Source organism: Bacillus rossius, chromosome 13, assembly GCF_032445375.1.
Source record: "Bacillus rossius redtenbacheri isolate Brsri chromosome 13, Brsri_v3, whole genome shotgun sequence".
NCBI classification, from domain to species: Eukaryota; Metazoa; Arthropoda; class Insecta; order Phasmatodea; family Bacillidae; genus Bacillus; species Bacillus rossius.
In genome coordinates, this window is record NC_086340.1 from 32,317,315 (window position 1) to 32,337,134 (window position 19,820).

General features: G+C 37.9%; 1 protein-coding gene across 1 annotated transcript in view; it reads right to left on the reverse strand.

Moving 5' to 3' along the window:
• LOC134538431 (ATP-binding cassette sub-family G member 4-like) overlaps window positions 1-19,820 on the reverse strand; it is a 327,680-nt gene that overhangs the window by 127,750 nt on the left and 180,110 nt on the right. Inside the window, exon 2 of the mRNA XM_063379755.1 lies at window positions 1,381-1,498. Within this exon, the coding sequence (XP_063235825.1) occupies window positions 1,381-1,498 (118 nt within the window). The remainder of the gene's footprint in view (window positions 1-1,380; window positions 1,499-19,820) is intronic.

Consider the following 19,820-nt stretch of genomic DNA (forward strand, 5'->3'; position numbering starts at 1 on the left):
GAGAATTGTTTTAGCCTTGTTAATTGGCACTACCTGATTCGCCTGCTTCTCTCCTAGCTGGGCATCGTTTGCTCACGGTTGTAGAGGGGCGTGTCCAAGTAACTGCGGTCCAATCATGAACACAGTGCGAGAGTGTGAAGGTTTGCATTATAGCTTGCAACTAATTGAATGCGCGAAATTTCCGTATCTCAAGCTATAACTATCCTTATGTTAATACAGTGGCGTACAAAGCGGGTGGCAGGGATGGCCCCCGCCAGGGGCGCCGGAGCAGGAGGGGGCGCCGCCGTGACGGTTTCGCGTTACAGAACCTCCCCCCCCCCCCTCTTTTAAACCAAAATGGGGCGCCATTTTCAATTCTGGCCAGCGGCGTCAGTCACCTTAGCTACGTCACTGTGTTAATACTATGTATATTGTAAGTATTATACATATATGGAACGTCTGGTGCTGGATTCAGGCTGCGCTGCTGTGGTGCAAGTCAATGACCGACCGCCACATTGATTTTTAAGGAAATTTTCCACAAATTTTTTTTAAAAAAATACAGGACTTAAAACTCATAAAAAAATTCCCAATTTAGAAGGAAAACTTCCCTTTTCGAGCGAAAAATTTCTGTTTTAATCCACACAAATGTTGGTAGCTTGAAAAGTCATAAAAGCAGCTTCTTAAAATTTTCCATTCAAGCCGCTAAGCCTGAATCGTGATCTTTTGACCCTCATGTCGATTTAAATATGACACATAGAGTGAAATATGACACCTGAATTACATTTTTTTTCCCTAAAAACAAAACAAATATTCGTCAATTTTTTATAAATTAATAAAGTTCGCATTTAATTAAATCCAGTTAAAGAACGAAATACGGAAACATCTACTCATCCGCCCTCAGAGTATTATTTTTTTAAGTCTTCTCGTAACCAGACAGCGCTCGGGTATGTTGAGCGGCGGTGGTGAAATGGTGGGGACGGACCACAACGCAGAAATACCAAATTGACCACAACGCCGACAGCTAGAAAACTGCTGTGTACCACAACGCCGAATTACCACAACGCCGAAATACACTAACGCCGAAAAATGTCATTGCAGGACTGCCACAAAGGTTAGGTTAGGTTATACTAGGTTAGGTTAGACTAGGTTAGGTTAGGTTAGGCTAGGATAGGCTAAGTTAAGTTAAGTTAGGTTAGGTTAGGTTAGGTAAGGTTAGGTTTGATTGTGGTATTTTGGCGTTAAGGTACATTTAAGAAACACACACAAATTCATTCAGTTGTTATTTCGGCGTTGTGGTACACAGCAGTTTTCTAGCTGTCGGCGTTGTGGTCAATTTTGACATTCGGCGTTGTGGTAACGACCCGTGACATGGCTGTGCAGGTGGTCGGACGTGCTACTCACGTGAACCCCGCCAGGATGTTCATGAGCGTGGACTTGCCGGCGCCGGACGGACCCATGATGGCGGTCAGCTCCCCTGCGCGGAAGTCGCCGCTGATCTTCTGCAGGATGCACTTGCTCCCTGGAAACACAGCAGAGCGCCCGTCAGTGGCCGTGTCTCCGGACTGCTCGGCTCGCGAGAAGCCTAAGATGTACATCAAGTTCTGTCCCTGCCCGAACACGCCCGAATATTCACCTTCGACCAACCTCGGGATTTGTTTTATTTTTGCGCAGGAAAAAATTAATTCAAATATTAAAAGTGGTCGGTTAGGTTAGCTACAGTAAAACACTTTAAAACGCTATGGACGGTTAGTTAGGTTAGTATAGCTACATTAAAATAACCATAGAAATATAAATATATATATATAAATAAACCCGAGGTTGACCGAAGGTGAATATTCGGGCGTGTTCGGGCTTCCCTCGGGCTTCCCTCGGCTCGCGATTCTGCATCTCGGCATCCACAGAGCAGACACGGGGGGTCGTCCGAGGGGTTCTCGACCCCTTCCTTCCCGGATTTAAAATAATGTGCGAGTGGAATACACGCGCCACAGAAGTGAAACCTTCTTGCTTGTCATGTATAGATAGAGATAAATTACTAGTACTTTTTTATCGAACAAGAGATAAAATTTGAGACTAGTAAGGATGCAGGTACGATCATAGATAAAAAAGAAAATAAATAAATCATTAGCCGTTACGAAAACTGAGGAGTAGACGAACACAGGCAGCGTTACGAGAATTCCGTAGCATCACTCCTGCGTCATTTATAAATCTCCCCTGCCGTCCCACTACCGGCCGTTACAACTGGCATATAGCATGCTTCGCTCCGTACCTATCTCCCCTCCTCCTAGCAGTCTTCTCATTCGACCGCTAGTGCATGCGTTGGAGTGGCGTCGCCGCTGACGCACTCTGCCGGTTCCCCCACCACGTACCTAACTATTCCCCTCGTGCGACCGGAATTTTCGTAACGCTCGAAAATTGTAGCCCCTCCGCAGAGAAGTTTCACTTCAAAAAAAGTTAACAAGGAAGACAGAAGAAAACCAAAGCAAGTTACCTACTTAGAGATCATTTTTAAGGCTCATTGTAATAATTAGTGGGGTACAATAACGCATAGCTCGACCTTCCTCATACACAGAAGCGACAGCAATTGTTTTTCCAAGTAGTCTATATTTAATTCCGGTTTGCACACGTGCTACTGTGAGCATGTCTTTCATACAAACTTGACATAAGTTTATGTAACATAGGCTATGTATGTATTCAGGGCTTGTTTTAAAGAAATCATGACACTGACTCGTGAACAAAGAATTAAAAATAATTAAATAAAAACCAAAATATGAAATGTTCAGTTTCGTCAAGAAAAATCATTACTTAAATTTGTACTGGAAAGGTTGGTGTTCAAAATTTTTTTCTATTCCCTGAGATTTTATTTAAGTGTGACAGAAAATGTTTTTTTTTTTTAATTCAGTTGTAGAGAAAAATTATAAACAAAATATATACTGGTCGTACTGGTCCTCCTTCGCCAAATCCTGGCTACGGCCCTGATAGAGGTCCGGAAATGTTGCGGATCATTTTGCGTCAGACTAAAATCCACAGTCATGTGTATACTCCACCCTCATATGCTACCCTACAGACTGATTCCTTACTGAAGAACCTCCGCTTCTTCTGCTTCGGTCTCTCTAAAGCTATAGCGCATGTCATCCTTAGACTGCAGTGTGCGTTTAAATGGGCATTTAGTCTCTACTTTCCAAAGCACGATCTCTGCCATTTAGCGCTGTCCTTGTATCGGTGTGCTCCATTGCCACATGAACGCAACAGAGCACAAAATTTCAGACAAAACGTTATAATGAAATGAAAAGTTGTTTAATGTATCGGAAAACATTTATTCTCTAAGGAAAATTTGAAATGCGAATTGTGGAAATACACTTTTCTGGTGTATTTGATCAAGAACATCATGTGATATAACCATTTTCTTTCTAAGGAGATGTAATTGAAAGACGCCATCTTGGTTAGACGTTTCTGTTCATATTTTGTTTGTATCATTTAATTTTAAGAATTTAGGCTTTAGTCACCATCGCACATTCTTCCATAGAATGCCTTGTTATTGATAGTGACTGAATGTTACAAATAGTTCCTCCTGTAAAATAATAGTTGGTGTTCAGCATTTAATTTTTTTTCTGTCAGAATAAATACAACTGTAATAATACTATTTTATGATCTTACGAAAATCAATAAATAGTAGAATTTAACTTAAAAGGCTACAGATAGCACTTCTGGCGATTACTTTCTGTAGTTCCGGTCATAAATCAACTCAACAGTTCGCGCACTAATATAAATAAATGTTTCCAAAAATGGGTTATAGGAAACAGCACTGTATATTTATAGCCGCGATCTGTAAAAATAAAAATATGGTACTTTTTCTCCTGTTTTGACGGGGGAAGTGGGGCGACGGAAGACTGCTATACTGGAAAAATACCATTCCGAAAGTCTGCCATACTGGAAGACTACCATAATCGAAGAATTCCATCTGGGGGCGACGGACATCTACCATAAGTTAAAACGCGACCATACAGTCCTAATACTCGAACGACATGAGTAAATTATAACTATTATCTTAAAAAGAATTTGAATAAATAAGAAGCATACAAAGTCATGTGATTCTAGTTAATGTTTGAACTCCAGGCCACTAGTTGAAATTAAATGCAATCTAGTGACCGAAAATCACAATTCCCTGACAACCGACGGTTATGTAAGTAAAATATTGCATTATATATTCCACCTATGTACTGACTCATCACGATATCTCTGGAACCATAAGGCCGAGAGACTTGAAATTTGGTAGGAATATTCCTTTCGCTGAGTAGAGGTCAGCTAAGAACGGATTTTACGAAATTCCACCCGCGGTTGCGGGGGCGTCAGTTAAAAAAATTCACATTTTCAAACTTTAGCTCTAATGGGTATAAAACGTGGCCAGAATATTCTTTTTAGCATGTTAAAATTTACCAAAAACGAATTTTATGAAACTCCACCCACAAAGAGCCGTGCGGGGGCGTTCAAAAAAAATTAACTTTAAATCTATAGCTAATACAGATTTTTAATTTGGCGAGATTATTATTTTTGTCATCTTGAGTTCAAATGAAAACGAATTTTACAAAATTCCATCCACGAAATGGATTGCGAGGGAGTTATAATGAAAGTAAAAAAAAATATTAATTACAGTTCGGGCTATAGGGGAGACCAGCCTAAAATGACATACTAGGATAAAATGACACACCAGGTGTTTTGAGTTTCTGCGCACTACAGGTGATCATATTATAGGGTCTATGGTAAGCAAGGTTGGCAGTAGTGGTGCTCTGGAAATGGCGTCGGTTTTGGTGGATGCGTAACTGTGTGAGGACTGAAAAATTAATAGTAAGTCCCTGAAATAATTATTTGCATTGTGTGGGTGCTTGTATTAAAATTATTTGTAAGATATATTATGAATACAGTATTTTTTCATATGTTAGTGGGTAATTTGGCTATTTATTGACCTAAATATATTTTCATTAAAATACATCTGGGTGGGTTAAAATGTGAGGTTAAAATATTCGTGCAAATTGGGTAAAATGACATACCACACATGAGGGTAAAATTACACAGTATGTCATTTTACCCGAATATCCGCTACATGTTTTCCATGGGATGAAATGCATTCTTTTTTTTGAATATATTATAATTCTATGAATTAACATATACATATTATTAGGCTTAACGACTTAAAGGCTAGCAACTAGTTTTGATAACATAAGGCTATAATAGCCTATAATATTTATTTTTCTGAACAGCATTCATATAAAATATAGGCAAATAAAGTAACTACTTTTCAGTATCTTGATCTTTTAAGATATGTGGAACCTTCAATAAAATGTCCCTAGCCTTGATAAGTACCTTACAGGATCAAATTTTACAGTCCAATATTTGGGATATGTTCGCAGATGGTTGGAAGCTACAAAAGGAAGTCTTACCGGCAATCCTGGGAGGAAGAGTCAATGCAGAGAGCTATAGATGCAGTTAATATGGGTGAAATGGGCTGGCTTCTAGCTGCAAAGAGGTTTAATGTACCACAGGCTACTCTTCGCAGAAGAGTGAAAAATAAAAATAAATTCTTTAATGGTGTTAACAAAGGTTTGGGCCGTTTTCATGCCACATTTAACGAAGCTCTAGAACGTGAACTTGTGAGCCACTTGAAACTTTTTGAATCCCGTTTATTTGGACTCACATGCACAGAAGTAAGAAAACTTGCTTACCAGCTAGCAGAAATAAATGCTATAGTTCACCGTTTTAACCGAGAAAAGCAAATGGCTGGTTGGGATTGGATACAAGAGTTTATGAAGCGTAATCCAGATGTATCCTTAAGAAAACCAGAAGCAACATCTACAGCACGAGCGATGGCATTCAACAAACAGCCAGTCAGTAAATTTTTCAATACATATCAAGAGACTCAAGACAGCCACAACATAAGCATCAGTAGAATTTATAATGTTGATGAATCCAGCTTGTCTACAGGTCAGAAAACACAAAAGGTTTTTGCTACTACAGGAAAAAAACAGGTGGGGGCTATAACTAGTGCAGAGCATGGCCTACATATTACCGTGGTCTGTTGTATGAGTCCTGTTGGTTTTGTTCCTCCTGCTCTAATCTTTCCACGTAAAAATTGGAAAAAAGGAATTGACTGATAATGCTCCTCATGGAACCTTGGGCATTGCACATGAAAGTGGTTGGATGACAGGCGAGAATTTCCTAACATGGTTGAAGCATTTTTCATCTTTTGTCATGCCTACCCAAGAAAACAAAATTCTTCTTATTGTAGATGGACATTCAAGTCATAAACATGTGGATGTGCTTACATATGCAAAATAAAATGGAATAGTGATGTCATGTTTACCTCCCCATTGCACACATCGGTTACAGCCGCTTGATGTATCGTTTTACGGCCCCCTCAAAACCTATTACGACCAGGAAGTAACGAAATGGCTGAAGAATCATCCTGGAAGAACTGTCACTCAGTATCAGATCAGTGAACTCTTCGCTGTTGCGTATGGAAAAACTGCCACTTTAGCTATTGCTGAAAGTGGCTTTCAGAAAACCGGACTTTGGCCAGTGAATCCAGATATATTCCCGGACCACTTATTTGAGCCAGCTGAAACAACAAATATTCCACTTCCACTAGAAGATGAACGACCCACAACACAAGTTTGTCACTCCGGCCTACAACTAGTTGATCAAGAGCTCCCAGGATCTTATTTGCATAAAAATAATTCGGTATCGCACGATAGGTCCGTGCGAGCATTTGCTGATGATTTTAAAAATGAAGACAGCCACGCTCAAGAAAATCATCAGATATCATCACCCTCAAACCTCGAAGATAATGACAGAGCAAACGATGATAGCCAACCTACCACACCTAAGAAAGTTTTTGTTGCTACAATTTCACCCATTCCTCAGGCAACTACTTCTGGACAGAAACGAAAACGCAAAAGAACAGCGGAAGTCAGCGCGGAAAGCAAGCAAACAACTTAAGATAGATAAAGAAATTAGCTACGAAAAAGAACTTTTTGGAGATGATGCCGACGATGACTGTCCCTGCCTCTACTGCAACGAACTTTTTTCTCAGTCGAGACCTAAGGAAACTTGGCTGCAATGCTGTCAAAGTAAAAAGTGGGCACACAGTGAATGTGCTGGACTCCCTGCGAAAACAAAATGTTATGTGTGTGAACTTTGCTGTTAGAATCAAAAATAAGTGGCTAACTAAATAAGTCTTGATTAAGTGCAATGTGGTTTAAGTATTTTACAAATAAATCGTGTTTATGTTGTAAAGGAAAAAAAATATGTACTTATGTCATTTTATACTGATATAAGCCTAAAACGACACAGTGGTAACTTTTTTTTTAAAATTGCTAAAATTCAATTTAAGATTTTTTTTTAAACTTTGGCTCAACCAAATAAAACAAAATAATGTCAGACTTAATCTAATTATTAAATTTTATTTCATGTTTGGCTCTAAGTTTTGGGGCGAAAACAAAATGGTATGTCATTTTAGGCTGGTCTCCCCTATGAATTAATATGTAAGATTCTATACGGGATCAATTTATATTACTGATGTTGAATGAAATATTCTTTTGTTACAGAAATTGAATAAGCGTTGTAAAAAACATTACCACAATTCTTTGTTTGTCAATAAACTCATCAGCATTTGATTTCAATCAGCATCTTAAGTATTTGAAAAAAATGAAGAAGATTTTAGCTAACCAAGTATTAATTTTAGTATTGTCAATACATTATAAATGAAAAGTTATATCTTATCTAATATTTTTTTTCCTTATTTATAGCATTTCGTTGCTGAAAATACCACAATTGAACTCGGGAGTTCAGTTTTCGCACGTAGATGACGATGACATTTATTTTCTCTCCTTTTCAATGCTCGATTTTCGGTTTGTTACGTTCTTTGACTATTATTTAACCTCTGAATTTGCAAATATCCAGTACGAAAGATTAAAATCAGAAGAAAAAGAATAAATTTTACCAATTAATTAGAATTAATTTAATAAATTGTATTTCATTTAATTTATAGATGTTATAATTTATTGTCTCCATTTATTATTAAATGCTCTAAATTGAATTGTTTATAAAATATTGGCCAATTTTTTTAATTAGTTGGTGTGTAATTGATTATTTTATTTAACATGAAATTTTATTTTTATTTGAATTAAATAATTTTGTAATTTGTAAATATATTAATTTTTATTTCAGTTATTAAATTGAAATAGGTTATTTATTTTAGTAAATTTAAATAAAATTTTATTGTAAATTGTATTATTTAACTTGATTATGATCATAGAATTAAAGCTATCATAAAAAAATTACATTTATTTTGATTCTTTTTGTATTGTGTCAAAATAAAAAAAAACAGACAGCTGCCAGTATAAATATTTTTTTAAAAAAAAACCTGATCAGATTGATTTAATTAAATCAAATATACCTGATTTAAGTGAATTTAATTAAGTGAGATTAATTATTAATCTATAATTGTTCATATTATTTGTTTCGTTTCGGTGATTTTTTTTTATTTGAGTAGAATGTTAGTTGATGATACTTAATTTAGTTAATTGTTACTCAATTCAGAAGTGATTTTATTGATATTTAAAGTGAGTGAAATCAAACTTGGTGAACTCATTCAATAAGAAGTTATTTTTCACATTCTTGAAGTTTTGGTGAGTTTTATGTAATTGGTTTTTCCGTTTAAACGTATATATTTCTAATATACTCTACTATATTCCCCATGTAATTTATTACCATAATTTTAAATAATTCAACTTATGAAGTAATAACTGAAATATTAATTATATTTCCATTTAATAGTAGTTACTAAATTCTTAATTAATTTTAAAAACATCCGTTCTTATTTACTAAACAATTGAACTTGGAGTTCATGCTGAACGAACAACATAAGAACACATAAATTTGTTCGTTACCGAGGTTAGATGTTACTGCGCGTGTTAATGACACACGAAACTACAGTAAACTCGTGGAATAACATCATGTCAGTGGAGACTGCAAGTATCCGCTCTACCACTCTGTTTCTGGGGTAGAGCGCCTGCCTTGTGACTTGTAGGACCCGGGTTCGCGCCCCGTCTCCTCCAAGGATTGCCCAGACAAAATGGTGGCATTTTCTCTGGTATAACCAGACAAGATTGAGCTGGACCTTTTACTGCGCATGCGCGAGTTCCCGAGGACCGTCGAGCGGTTGTAGGGGGAGGGAGTGACTCCGCCTTTGCCCTTGTCCGTCGCGTCGGCCTGACTTACACGAACACGGTATCGTACCCACGCAGTTGGCCAGTAGCAAAGTAAACTCTGTACGAAGAAATAACTCTTCGCCGCAGCTTTGCGCGGGCAACACTCAAGTATTTAATACCTTTTGTATGCATGTGAGCTCATCTCGTTCACTCTAAGTTGTACGCCTATTGTTAAGAATGTAAAGAGTAAGGCTAAGTATATAAACAAAAAACCCGCAACGACAAAAGGATGGCAAGAAAAAACTAAGTTATTTTAAATGTAATAACTATTGAATGAGATTTCTCTATTGGGAACTAGGATTTCGTCAGCTTTTTCCAATACGCCAATCGTCTACAAAGGAAACGTAAGTTATTTAACAAGTTATTTTACAAACACGAATAACAAACTTTACTGTCAATTAAAACAAACAAGACAGACGCCCGCACATAAATAAAATAAACGCAGCGAAAAAGTAAACCCGGGGCCTGAGATACACATTTTGAGCATTTGACATTATCGGAAAGGATTTGTTATGAATTAAGAAGGCGGACACTCCAGACAAAAACGCTAGAAAGTTGAGAGTTTAAAAATCTTTATGTTGCGGTCTTGCGTCGTTCTTTGTTTAGGAACCACCCCATCGTTCAACGTTGTTTAATTTCTGGAAAACACGGTTACCATCAAGAACGCCAGAGTCGGGATTCGAACCCGTTGGCAATTAGTTTTGCAAAGGAATTTTTGTAAAAGTACAAAAACATTTATAACTATGTATAACAGGGAAGTACGGTTAAAATTGATTTGAACGCGACTCACCTATTCCGAGCTCGAGTCTAGTTCAGACATTCGGCCGTTTCTGTAGTGCTAGATCCTGTCACCCGAAGAACTTTCGCCACATGAGTCAAGATTCACTATTATCTTGTCGATTTCGATGTCCACTATTGCATCGTTCTTGAAATATTCGGCTTCAATGTTTTTAACATGATCACAGCACTTTTTCCACTGTTCCACCGTATAGGAACAAAATAACTTCTCACACATTTTTCGTTTATCATCCAAAGATATAGATATTTCCTCGCAAACTTTTGCTTTAAAATCTGCCCACACTAGTTCAATCGGATTCAAATCCGGGTGGTATGGATGGAGGCAAACGAATGGTGTCATGGCCACACTCCTCTATTATTTGATCCACTTTGAATATTTTTGTGCTTTGGTGGGATTTTACCAAAAGTGGCAAATCGGCTTTGGTCATGTGTGTAGAGAATTGAATGTTGTTGGCTTTTAACCAGTCTTTGATGCCAGATTTCAGAGAAGTGGTCGTATGATTTTTATTTATTTTGACATTGTGGTAGCTGGCATTGTCTAGAACTATGACACTATTTTCAGGTAAATTTGGAAGTAGCTTCTGTCTTACCCAGGTAGAAAAATTTTGGTAGTTCATGTCATCATGATAATCACCAGACTTTTGTTTTGATTTGAAAATTAATAAAGCATTAGAAACGAAGCCTTCTTCTCCACCAGCATGCACGATTATCAAACGTGGCCCCTTGCCAACTGATTCTGTTACACCTACTTCAGTGCTCGACTGCCAGCAGAAATTAACGCAATGTGTTGCATGTAGGTATGTTTCGTCAACATACACGATATTTCTACCTGCATTTCGATATTTACGAATTGTTTGTAGATACCTCCCCCTCCAAGCAGAAATTTCCGGTTTTTCTACCAAAATCTTTCTTTTTGATTGGCATTTCTTCCACCTAAATCCTATACGTTTAAACAAATGCCGCAAGTACTCTCTACTGCAATTTAAAACTCCGCCCTCTCGTAATGCCCTGGTCAGTTTCTTTAATGTTGGAATTGTTTTTCTAACGGTGTAAAACTCGTGAATTTTCCGCCGTATAGCACCGCACGTAAAGTCATCTACTTCGATTCTTTTTTTTTTTTTCGCTCCATATTCTTTCCCGTGGGAGTAGAAAAACTTAAACTATTTTTGCTTTTTACTTTACCTTCTGCCAAAATTATTTTTACAGTTGACTGAGAAACCCTTGTTGCTTCGACAATGTTGTACTTCAAATTATGTAATCACTTTTGCTCTTTCAAATGTGTCACCACATTGTACACAATCTCCCGTGCCTGTCCCCGCAACGGCGTGCCGCTTAAAATCCGTGACTTATGACCCGACGTTGATGCCATGGATAGCGTTGGATCGTGTAACTAGGACCGCGAGCTGACGGCACCGGACCACTGTTTCCCGGAAGCGAGCGACAGCTCAACTGGCCCCCACCCCTGCCAGAAGCTTCGGTCACGTGACTGCCACCTCCCTCCACAGCTCTTCCAAGGTTCTTTTGTAACTTTCTGTGATTATAGGAATACAATCCCTTGTAACAAGTCAGGCTACCAAAGAAACGGTGGGTGGGACAGAAAAAAACCTTCCAGGTGGCTTCCAAATGGGGAGCCCGTTTCTTTTCTTGGGCTCGCCATGCGGTGACCATTCCGGGGGTTTCTCCGGGGGAACGGATTTTGAAAAAATATTTTTTTGTAGTTTTGTAGCGTTTAAGTTTTTGGTAAATGTAGCATTATCATTCCAACATGTTATAAATAAAGCTCAAACAAACATTTAAATCATTAAAAAAAATTGCTTTTGTACAAAAATATTTTAATTAAGTGTGCATCAGTCAGTGAGTGGTTATGTATTCAACCATTTATCGGCATATATTTTCTTAAAGTATTATCTTTGAATATATATACTGTAATACAGTATATATATTCAAAGGTATTATTGACGGTTAAATTCTAGTCAGAAACCTTAGTTTTTTTAGTATTTTAGCAGTTTTTGACGAAAAAATATTTATAGGCACATAAATTTTTTTCCTAAAAATATTATATTTGTAAAACCACATAGTTTTCAATCAGGAATATCGTCTTTAACACACGCTTTTTTTTAAATATATATGTGTGTGTGTGTACCAGTATAAATCCAGATGTAAATAAAATATTCTATTTATTTCAACATTAGCAAAGCCTTTTCATACTTTCCAACATAATCTTATGATTAAAAAATTGTCAATTTTAGGCCTCGTCAAGCAATGCGTGGTATATATATTTTAATCATCTTACAAATAGACCCTTTGCAGTCAAGTTTCAAAATGCAATTTCATGGTAATAGGTGTTCCGCAAAGTAGTAGTTTATCTCAACTACTCTTTAATATTTAATAAATGTAATTCCAGCTGTAATCAGAATTTATCAAGAAAATATTCTGATGAAAAAATATATATAATTGGGAAATATGTTTGTGAAACAATTCAGCAAGATATTTCAGCTGTTCGCATCTGATTTCCAAGTTTACAAAAATCTCTGAATTACGATAGCATTAATTGTATAACCTTTAGTCAAAAAACTAATTTCATTAATCACAATTATCACATAGTAAGTAATGACATTAAACGTGGTGTCCTCTTTTAAGACCTTCGAGTTATATTGGATGCCAAGCTTTTTTCGCCAACATGTAGATAATACTATTAACAACACATGAAGATCTTTAGTTCTTATTAAATTTAAAACTTTCTCTGCATCAAAAGATTTTAATTAGAAAAGAATTGAAAGTATGCAGAAAAAGTTCTCAAATTAATATTTAAAAATTTCAGGCATTTAAATTATTTTGAATATGCTATTTATTAGACGTTCGATCAGTGAAGCACTTTTTATTATAAACATTTTATTACCATTTTTGTTGGTTTAGACATAATGACTCGGTTTGGATTAAGAATTCCAACTTGCAATTACAAAATTAGTGACACTTTTAAAACCATTAGTAACTATAAAATGTGTAAAAAAATTTAACTCCTTTTGAATAATCTACAAATATTCATTGATAAAACTTTTGTAATCTACATATTTATTTTGTATACACCATTTTAGTTTCGGTTTAAGATTATTGTGAAAACCAAAGTAACCAATTGGTTAACTGAACTTTATCAATCTTTATCTATCTGTGTGTTGTGTTGTTTAGTGTATTGTCGCATTTAAGTGTATCAATGTATATCTTGTGTTCATGTGTTTTTGTTGTTATTTTATGTCATAATTCGTTTATAGGTGCTGTAAGGCACAAAAACTTAATTACAATTAGATCTGACAGTTTTAATGAAGCAGGATAATATGCTACGCATAGTAATATATTTTTATTTTCTAATATAAAAAATACTTATATTTCAGCAGAGAGTATTTTTGAAAGACTGCAAGTCTGTGCAAAGCCCATCAACATTCGAAATGTACGAGCCTATGTCTCCCCTAGAGCGCCTGTGCTGCTTACCCTGTGCCAACAAACTACACTACACAATAATATTTCCCTCACATTACAGCATCTTAAAAACACATTTTGTAGACTTTAAATAATTTATTATAAACATTAAAAACCTTAATATCTAAGTTTTTTGTGTTCCGTCACAGAAAACATTACATAAGAAAATCCTTGAATATTTGCGTTGGATTTGCACTCATTAAATAATGATCTACCAATTACTTCAATTATTCCCGCGTGCAAAAATGTAAATTCTATGACGCTAGTTACATTACAATTTTACGAGTGCGAGTAAGGCCGTTTTCCTCATTCCGTAGAATGTATAAGAAATTTTGGCAGAATGGAATACTAGGTACCGCATGTATTTTTTTTTTTTGATCGTCGTAATAAGAATACATTGCTACCTATATAACATTTTGGAAACATTTCTTTCTTCTCGTCTGGATATAATTTGCTATTGCAACTATCACCGTCTGAAGCGCTATCTGTACGCTTTATATTTAACCTGAGAAACAGCTAGAGGGTTGACAGCGCTACCTACCGAGTATTCTATACACTACTTCGAGGACAATGCTGCTGTACTCATTCCATGGAGGGTGTAAGAAAATATGGCAGAATTCCGTCTCGTCCTTTGGACTTATGACATATTTCCGTTATGGTACTGTTCCGCCTTTTTCGAAGAGGCCAGGCGGAATACTGTCATTATGGTAGTCTTCCGATATGGTAGTCTTCCGTCGCCCCACACCGTCCCATACCGTTGTCGCCTGGCCAAAGATCGAGCCGTGAACTCAGTCTAGCCAATGGCAGGGAATCACTCAAACAAAAGCAACTTCTGCCCATTCAGCTGCCGGTAACCGTACGTGCTTGATCACTCATAATGCATCGTGTTCAAGTATTACAGACAAAACTAGAAGGCCATGCTTATGTTAGTCACACTTTAGTTTTGAGCAAGTCAACTGTGCGTACAATAGTACGAAATAAGGACTCTTACTAAAAATTTATATACATAAGTCTGACGCTGTTGGTTGCACTAGCGGGAATATATTTGACATTAGATACCGGAACAGAAATGAACAGAAGATTCACGTGGAAAAGGTTGTTAAATGAATGTTACAATGAAAATAATAATAATTGGCCTGGCAGGATTGGTGTGAACCAGGTGGTGATACGCGAATAAGCACTTTAATTTTTGAAAAATCAAAATGTAATTATTCGGACACTAATATTGGTTTCACTGCCAGTAAAGGATGGTTTGGAAAGGTATATAACTACGTATCTCCCGTTACGGGGTGTCGTATTTGTAATACAAAGTGCGATGGAAGGCATATAAAGATTAATGGTGTGACATAATGATTGTTGAGTGTTATTCTACGCATATATATTACGTAGAGTATATTTCCCTACACAATTTTGGAACACATTAAATAAATTAGACAGAACTTCCCCATTGGCTGTTGCGCAATGCGTCCATAACAGGAAAAAAAAAAAACATATTCATTCCCCTCCTAAATGCACGCCCTTTCTCCCATTCTCACGACCGTCCTCTGCGCTGTTGTGAATTAATAGGTTCGAAAACATGGCAGTCAGATATTGAACACGCGACCTACTGTTTTTGGTTTCTTTATTTTTTATTTTTTATTGTGAACCCACCTTCACTCAGGTGCCTGACTCGGGGTCAATGAACTGTAGGTTCAGCTCGTGGGGCAATGCACTCGACGCATGCGCGTCTATAGAGGGATCCCCTCTCTCTCTCCCCCCCCCCCCCCCCCGGGCCAAACCTCTTGCTGGTGCATGGCCCTGGCGCAAAGTACAGCCAGAAACAATGCAGCACGAGTGTGTAGATACGACTCCCTCCCTCGCTCCCTGATAAACACGTCCTTGGTCGTAGTAAGGGGAGGGGTTGAGTGGAGGGGGGAAGAGGAGGGGCTTGATCCCAGGCGCCTGGCAACAAGCCCAACGTTCATCGCTGCACGGGGACGTACCATTATCATGGCGCCTGTACCATTTATTCTTGGGTCTTGCATACCATGGTACGCAATTATTTTCCTATCCTAACTTATTGTAAGTATATTTGCTTGGAAGGGGTCTCATGCCGACGTCATGATCAATAACGTGCCCGACGTGGTAGAAAAAAAAGATAGGGAGAATTTAGGGAATGTAAAACCACCACCCCCAATCCCCGAAGTAATTAGAAAAATCTGAGATATTTTGGTGATGCAACGTGAATTGTCACAAGATCTGGAATAAGCCTCAAAGGAGATTCATTATTTAACAGTCCAAACTCTTGTTGTTGACTAAAGTTTTAAATGCACAGATTCTAATTTTTTTCTAAACTATCCCCCCCCCCCCTTCTTTAAAAAAAATTCCTGCTTCCGTCACTGCAACCTACCGCGGTTTGCACCGATATTTTACAACAAAAATAAAGTTCGCCTAAAGTATACACTTATACGTACTTGTACCTGGATGCGAAGTCACGCGGGCTGATCGAACTGCAAACAATGAAGTATGGAAGTATGCAAGTATGCAAGTGTGCAGGTATGCAAGTATGCATGTATCTGTGTTCTCGCGTACTTTCAGCTAGAGAATCTTCGCCATTTTAAAATCGTTTTGTACGTTACAGTTGATCGAACACTTTAGTAACTAAAACACTAGTAAAACTACTTTGATTTTAATTTTAACAGGATAAACATATAAAATGACTAAATATTTTAGCAAGTTTATGTCTCAAATAAACAATAAACACATGCACATTTAATAATAAAAACTTAATAATAAAAAGATAGAAACTTTTTCTGGGAGGAGTCGGTGACCGAGATAAGGCACAGCTGCTACAGTAACAATAAATACCTGTCGGTTTGTGTGGATGGAGAGGAATGGAATAGCGGGAAAAGGAAATGGCCAAAGAAAGAGTGGAGGGGCTTGAAATACGTATAGAAGATGTGATGATCGAGATTACGAGGCTAAACGGGAGGAAAGCCATATACCAGATGGTAAGTAAATGGAACATCTGTATCAATCTAGGAGGGTAGAGAGATAGGCAAATATTTAAAGTTGTTGTTTAAGGCCCTGTTACACTGTCAAATTTTTGTCCCCAATTTTATCTGACAATACTGTTGGAGAGTTAATATTGAATGGAAAATGGCTTCCAATTTTATCCATAAAATAAATTTGTAAATATGTTTTCAATCATGTCACTCACACTATCAAAGTTTATTTTTGGTCTGAAATATCTAAAACTTTTTAATTATTATTTTATTTTGAGATTAAATAATGCATCAGAGTGCTGGATGAAATTTTCGGACTTTTATTGCTTTATGTGCTTTTTGTAAACTTTTAAAACATCTAGAAATTTAGCTCACAATAATACTCGTTAAATAATGAAATAAAATTTCTAGGATATTGTTACAGTTTATTAAAACGATAGTCGTCGTGGGGGAAAAACTGGGTTCGTAAATGGATAGCCCAATTAAAGATTTTACTACACAGTTTTATTGATTGCCTATATTTACATCACTAACAAATAATTTTCTAAAAATGCCTAATAATCAATAAGGTTTAAAAATGTTTATTCCCCAGTCACTTAGTTTTTACACACCGCACATCTCGCTGGGCCGCACCTCTGGCGCAACTCTCGCCGCAGCACTCCTCGTGGACCTCCGTCGCCGCACTCCGCCGCCGCTGTCGCACTTGCCTTCGCCGAGGTTCCACTCAACGCTCCGCTCGGGACTTCGCTCGGGACTCTCACCGCACCCGCGGCACTATCGCCCGGACTATCGCACCGGAACTCCACTCCCTCGCCGAGGAACTCCGCCGCATCCGCGACACTATCGCGCAGACTCTTTCACCCCGGAACTCTCGCTCAGAAACTCGCCTCAGAACTCTGCCGCAACCGCAACACTATCGCCCGGATCAACTATCAAATGAACTGCACTCTGAGGCCGGCGTCCTGGGCTTATATAGGCCCAGGCGCCACTTCTAGAATTCGCGAGGGCAGCTGAGGCCAGTCACTTCATTCCGCGCCGACCCGTCGCCAGAAATATCCAGACGCACGGCGGCCCGCGGAACTCTCCAGCTGCAAGGTGTCAGATAACGCCGCAAAGGCAGAGCGTCGCTAGGGGAGCGGAGTGAAGGAGGGGGGAAGCGACGGCGAGGAACTTTAGCGAACTGAAGGGCTCCGGGACAGCCCTATTTATAGCATAACATTAAGGCGGGGGTGAGTGCTAGCCAACAGGACATGGGCAGACTAAACAGAAGAGCCAATAGCACTGTCGCAGGAAGGAAATTAATATTAATAAAGAGGGGAGCCAATTGAGAGAATCATAGGAGAAGTGGTAACCAATTAGATTAAGTTGGAGGGCAATTAATAAAGTGGGGAGCCAGTCAGGAGTAAGCATAGAAGGGGTGGTGGCCAATAGCATTGCAATTAATAAGAGGGTAGAGGGTGTCAGCCAATCATGAATGAGCATAGAGGGGGGGGAGGGTAAGCCAATAGCTTTGCAATTAATAAAAGGGTAGGTGTGTCGGCCAATCAGGAGTAAGCATAGGAGGGGTAGAGTTAATGAGAAACGAATAATTTCTGAGAAATTATTTATTTCTGGGAAAAGGTGATAAGGGATAATTTTCGAGAAAAAAAATGGATGAGGGGGGACGTCAGTTCTAATATGATAAGGTAAAAAGTGGTTGGAGCCACCACGGGGGAAGAGATGCCTTCGTCGTTTTTGAACTGAGAACTCCAAGATGTAAGTGTGTTTTTATTAAAATTTAATTATTTAAGTTTTTATAAATTTTAAAATATTTTTTCCATTAAATTTGGATGATATTTACAGATTTTAAAGATGGCGGACAATTTTCAAATTATTGGAAGTTCTTTATATTAATATTTTATTAATTGTTTATATATTTAAATTTTTTCCCTATTTTTCTGATGAGAATTATAGATTTTTAAGATGGCGGCCATTACGAAAAGTGCAATGCTAGGTAGTTGGGTGTTATATGGGGGAAAGTTCTATAATTCAAAATCGCGGGAAAACAAATCTGGTGGAATGATATAGAAACAAAGATGGCGGAATCCAAGATGGTGATCCAATATGGCCACCGGGATCAAGGTCAAAGGTCAAGGTCATCCAAGATGGCCACCGTGACATCATAAACCAAGATTGCGCATCGGCTCCATGGCACCACACCCTGAATCCTGCCCCCAGAAAGACCAATACATACTATTTACAAATAAAAATTATATTCAATTTTAATGAATACGCCTATATCAATTGTGGCACAGTACATTTCTAAAAACTATATAGTATCATTTGCTCATTTGCTTATCATGTCTTATTTCACGTCTTATTTAACCTCTTTTTCGTACTTTTATTTCATCACTCCGCCGTTTTATCTTGATAGAAGGGGTCAGTAGCGAGTTAACACCACCTTCGACCCAGACATTAAATGACGGACAGAACGATGAGCGATAATGTGACTATAGATCATAGATAATCACTCTCTATCAGACAACAGTATCGCGTCTGCATCTTAAGCGGCCTAGTCAAGGGTGCATCTGTGCTGATGAGGCTGGATGATAAGTGCGACACTCGCTGGTGCTTTTAGTGTATCGCCTCTATGCGCAAAGCTCTGAACTGGCGCGCAGTCTTCTCGACGTGCATAGGAGAACTTTTAAAACTGAGGAGTAACCATAACATTTAATTGTAAACAAATTAAGATAAAAGGTAAATGAAAGTTCCTTGAGTGCTTTCAAGAATCTGTACAGGCATTAGTATGCCTAAAAATTATTCTCAAAAAACGCGTTTAAAAATTTTCACTCTTCTAAAAATATAGCTTAAAAACTAAAAAAAAATTGTCCATAAATGAATGTCCCAGTTATAAAATTGAATAGTCTCAACTGTAAGCACTGTAGTGTGTATGTTTCAAGATCACAATTATAGTTACTCAAACTGTTTTAGATAAGCGCGTGCGTGAATACTACTTTGTTGTTTTCTCGCTTGCAGCGCGAAATAATGGTAGAGGGTGAACCTGTAAACTTTATTTGGCAACAGGATGGAGCCCCTCCCCATTGGAATCTCTTTGCACGAGAGTGGTTTAACGGAGAATTCCTTGACCGTTTGGACTGGTCGTAATGGTCGACACAAAAATAGAGCTCTTTTTAGATGACCTCCACGATCACCCGAAATAACGCCATGAGATTTTTTTTTCTTTCGGGGCTTTATAAAACGATCGTGTCTACGTTACGCTGCTACCTCATGATTTGCCAGAGTTGAGACACAGCATTGAAGAGGCTATTGCTTCCATTACTCC